General features: G+C 48.0%; 1 protein-coding gene across 1 annotated transcript in view; it reads right to left on the reverse strand.

Annotated features, from left to right (window-relative positions):
- sspo (SCO-spondin) overlaps positions 1-3,039 on the reverse strand; it is a gene marked incomplete at both ends in the record, with an annotated part of 51,285 nt that extends 48,246 nt beyond the window's left edge. Inside the window, 1 exon segment of the mRNA XM_084325535.1 lies at positions 2,413-3,039. Within this exon segment, the coding sequence (XP_084181661.1) occupies positions 2,413-3,039 (627 nt within the window).
- Positions 3,040-5,000: the final 1,961 nt, after the last annotated feature.

Here is a 5,000-nt window from a genome sequence, read left to right on the forward strand (position 1 = left end):
ACGTTCAGTTTGTGATAGAGAATCCGAGAAATAAGAGAAATAAAATAATTAATACAGAAGTCATTTGCTTGCAGGAAGCTGGAATCGGCTGGGAAAGGTAGTTTTTCAAAATGTCAACGCTCATTGAGAGCTCTGGATGCCCTCTCCTATGACTACAACCATGGCGACTGTGGTGGAGACAGACAGGAGAACAGGTTGCCTGTATCTCTCTGCAGACAGACAGACAGACAGACAGGAGGACAGGTTGCCTGTATCTCTCTGCAGACAGACAGACAGACAGACAGACAGACAGGAGGACAGGTGCCTGTATCTCTCTGCAGACAGACAGACAGTAAGACAGGTTGCCTGTATCTCTCTGCAGACAGACAGACAGACAGACAGGTTGCCTGTATCTCTCTGCAGGCAGACAGACAGTAAGACAGTTTGCCTGTATCTCTCTGCAGACAGACAGACAGTAGGACAGGTTGCCTGTATCTCTCTGCAGACAGACAGACAGGAGGACAGGTTGCCTGTATCTCTCGTGGTCAGACAGACAGTAGGACAGGTTGACTGTATCTCTCTGCAGACAGACAGACAGGAGGACAGGTTGCCTGTATCTCTCTGCAGACAGACAGACAGACAGACAGACAGACAGACAGACAGACAGACAGGAGGACAGGTTGCCTGTATCTCTCTGCAGACAGACAGACAGACAGACAGACAGACAGACAGACAGACAGACAGACAGACAGACAGACAGACATACAGACAGACAGACAGACAGACAGACAGACAGACAGACAGACAGGAGGACAGGTAGACTGTATCTCTTGCAGACAGACAGACAGACTGTGGACAGACAGACAGACAGACAGACAGACAGACAGACAGACATACAGACAGACAGACGACAGCAGACAGACAGACGACAGACAGAACACAGACAGACAGACAGACAGTGGGACAGGCTGCCTGAGGGGCTGATGTCAACGAGTTAATGTAGTGAGAGAACTAGCTAATGCAGTGTGCCGGACACTTATTCACATCGACAGGCTGTAAGAAGCAAGGTGCATAGGATGTGACATTGCTGCCGTGTGTGTGTGTGTGCGTGTGCGTGTGTGCGTTGTGTGTGTGTGGTGCGTGTGCGTGTGCGTGTGTGTGTGTGTGTGTGTGTGGCAAGCAGGGGGACCTGCAGGACCTGTCAACCACCTGCTTAACAGAGAGAGAGAGAGAGAGAGAGAGAGAGAGAGAGAGAGAGAGAGAGAGAGAGAGAGAGAGAGATGCACACACACTCTCTCTCTCTCTCTCTCTCTCTCTCTCTCTCTCTCTCTCATACAAATGGTGGCTTATATAATGTCAGAGCTTTTGGAGACCTCTAAAATGCATTACTTGTAATCAGTCAACTCAACTCCAATTTTTGTGAATTTCAATCAGGAAGATGTATACAGGTATAAAATAAGTAAAGGTAAAGGTTAGAGTTGTCAGATTCTGATTCAGATTCAGATAACTTTAATCGCCATATTATGTTTACAAGAAAACCCATAGGAACGTGATACGGCATTTACAGTACAGTGCATCGACTTTTTCACAGATTAAATCTTTTCCAAAACAGGACAAAACAGTGATACGAGACAAGACAATAAAGTGCAATGGCTAGAGTAAACTAAATAGAGTAAATAATTCCAGCCCTAGTAGCTCCCCATAGCGGGGGGGGGGGGGGGGGGGGGGGTGGAGCAGGGGACACCTGACTCATTAACTAGGCGAGCTGCTGAGGGGAAGAAACTGAGTCTGTGGCAGGTTTTCAATGTCCTGGGCAGCCGTAGCCGCCTGCCGTGGGGAAAGCATGGTGAACAATACAAAATGGCGGATATTCGCTAAATTATAAACACATTCCATAAACTAAAATCTCACTAATAACACTTTACCCTATTGGTAAACAAACGTATTGTTGAGAATACACACTATGACTGCTGTTGTGACATGGTTAGGATCTTTATTCTTGGATACATTTGAGGAAAAAAAACGCGAATTAATGTCATACAGTCTGGAGAGATTGACCTGCTATGATCTTCCTCGCCCTCCTCAAGGCCCTGGTGGTATGTAGGGACTCGAGGGAGGGAAGGGCGCAGTCGAGGCTTTTGGCTTTCGGTGGGTTCACCCTCTACGACAGCCCTGCCTCAGAGCGGAGCAGAGCCTCCTGAGTCACAGCGGGACGGTTCAAAACGAGGACAAGGCTCGGGGGCAACTCATGGGGAATTGACATTGTAGCTTTTCTCAAAGCTGTCCTGCTGTTTCCCAAAAGGATTTTGTGATTACTGATCGCTAAGTCACCTCCACTCTAAAAAGTGATGCCAGAATTCTCTCGGTTTATCCAAAAAGTTAGTTTGCATGGTTGACATGAAGATAATACATATATAATATAATGGATTATACTTTTCTCTCCCAGCTGGGTGTGCCCGACAACACCTGCGAGCGGATCACAGACTTCCTGTCTGACAGGAAGTAGCAGGTCAAGCTGTGAAAACACGTCTCTGACTCCCAGACCATCGGCAGCGGTTGCCCTCCAGGCTGCGCTCTTTCTCCTCTTCTCCCTGAACACCAACACAACACTGTGGAGTCCTTCCGCTTCCTGAGCTCCATCACCTCCCAGGACCTCCAGTAGGACCCGGACACCAGCTCCATCACCTCCCAGGACCTCCAGTAGGACCCGGACACCAGCTCCATCATCTCCCAGGACCTCCAGTAGGACCCGGACACCAGCTCCATCATCTCCCAGGACCTCCAGTAGGACCCGGACACCAGCTCCATCACCTCCCAGGACCTCCAGTAGGACCCGGACACCAGCTCCATCATCTCCCAGGACCTCCAGTAGGACCTGAACACCAGCTCCATCACCTCCCAGGACCTCCAGTAGGACCCGGACACCAGCTCCATCACCTCCCAGGACCTCCAGTAGGACCCGGACACCAGCTCCATCACCTCCCAGGACCTCCAGTAGGACCCGGACACCAGCTCCATCACCTCCCAGGACCTCCAGTAGGACCCGGACACCAGCTCCATCACCAAAGAAGCACAACAGAGGATGTGTACTTCTTATGGCCGCTGAGGAAGTTCAAACCGCCAGAGACGATGAAGGTGCAATTCTATACCACCATCATTGAGTCCATCATCACCTCCTCTATCACCATCTGGTATGCCGCGGCCACTGCCAAAGGGCAAGGGCAGAGACTGCTGAGGTGATCGGCTGCAATCTGCCGTCTCTCCAGGACCTGTACACCTCCTGGGTCCTGAGTCGTGCAGGTAAGAGTGTGACTGACCCCTCCCGCCCCGGACACACACTGTTGGAAACACTCCCCTCTGGCAGGAGGCTGCGGCCCATCGGAACACAAACTAGAACAGCCTCTTCTCGTCTGCACCCGGCCTCATCAACAAGCCCCCCGAACTGACACAGTCCTTTCCCTCCCTCCTTTACTACACTACATCTGTCTGTTAACTCTTGCACATTCCACCATTATAATAATAATAATAATAATAATAATAATAATAATAATACACTTTATTTGTATAGCACCTTTCATACAGAAATTGCAGCTTCACAACAGAAAAAAGACAGGCATAAAAGTACAAGTGCCGACATATAAATCACATTAGGATCGAACATCCCAACTGGCCAAATCAATCAATCAATCAATCAATCAATCAATCAATCAATCAATCAATCAATCAATCAATCAATCTATCTATCTATCTATCTATCTATCTATCTATCTATCTATCTATCTATCTATCTATCTATCTATCTATCTATCTATCTATCTATCTATCTATCTATCTATCTATCTATCTATCTATCTATCTATCTATCTATCTATCTATCTATCTATCTATCTATCTATCTATCAGTGTACAGTATATGCAGATTATTACCTTTACTGTATTTTCTCAGGGTAGATTTGTTTAATGTGCTCTTTTCAGCTAATTGAATTTGTTGGTTAAAAGTACAGACAGTAGGGCGGTCAGGTGGCGTAGCGGATATTGCGCTCGTCACCAATGCAAGAGGCTGCAGTCTCGACTCCCGGAGTCAGCATTGCTTGGGGCTTGGGCTGATCGCTATACTAACCCGTTTGGCTGGGTTAGGGGGAGGGCAAGTCATGGGTGGGAATCTGGCGTTGTGGACAGCGAAGCCTACAGGTCAGGTCTGGGCGCTTGCTCAGCGGAGGCAGTAGTTGATGAAGGCAGCGTGACCTCCCACGCGTTACACTTCACCAATGAGAGTCCTCGCTGCCAGGTGAAAAAAGAGTCACTGGCTATCGCCGCACGTGTCGGAGGAAGTGTGCGGACTTCAGGGTTCCCTTGTACCGACCAGTAGGAGAACATGCGCACAACAACCAGGTAGGGGAGGGGGGAATTGGCACAACGACTAAATTGGGACGGGGAGAAAAACAGAGAAAATCTGAGAAAGAGAGGATAAAAAAATAAAAAGTACAGACAGTAGGACATCCCAGGGGATAACATGATGTGTGACTTGCGGACAATCCGTGCAGAATGGCCCCATCTTTTATTATTTTTTCTCTTAGCACTGTTTCAGTTCATAAATCAAGAAACACTAATGTATAATATTTCAGATAGATTAATGGGGATGTTCGTTGCATTTGTGGGGAGCGAGACCCCGGATGGAGAGCGGCTTCAAGCTTCTATCCCGATGGGTTTGAGTGTGGGGTCGCCTACTACTAGTAGGTTTGTTATTAGGGTTAGTAGGACAGGGGGTGGGGGGAGGGGGGGGAGTATTTATTGCCTAACTGATTGGGTGATCAGGGTGATTCATGGGACGTCCAGGTATTAGTTTGTGTTTGTGTTGGTGTATTTTTTCCTCTCTTTTTTGGACCTATAATATTTCAAGCTTTGCTCGACCCCTCTGGTATGTAAACATACACACAATCCACAATGATTCATGGCTAGTCTGAACATATTCATTTGGAATTCAGGTGGTTCAAATATACCACAGCCAGGTATTGAAGAGG

Source organism: Notolepis coatsorum (genome assembly GCF_963971535.1).
Source record: "Notolepis coatsorum genome assembly, chromosome: 12".
Classification (NCBI taxonomy): Eukaryota; Metazoa; Chordata; class Actinopteri; order Aulopiformes; family Paralepididae; genus Notolepis; species Notolepis coatsorum.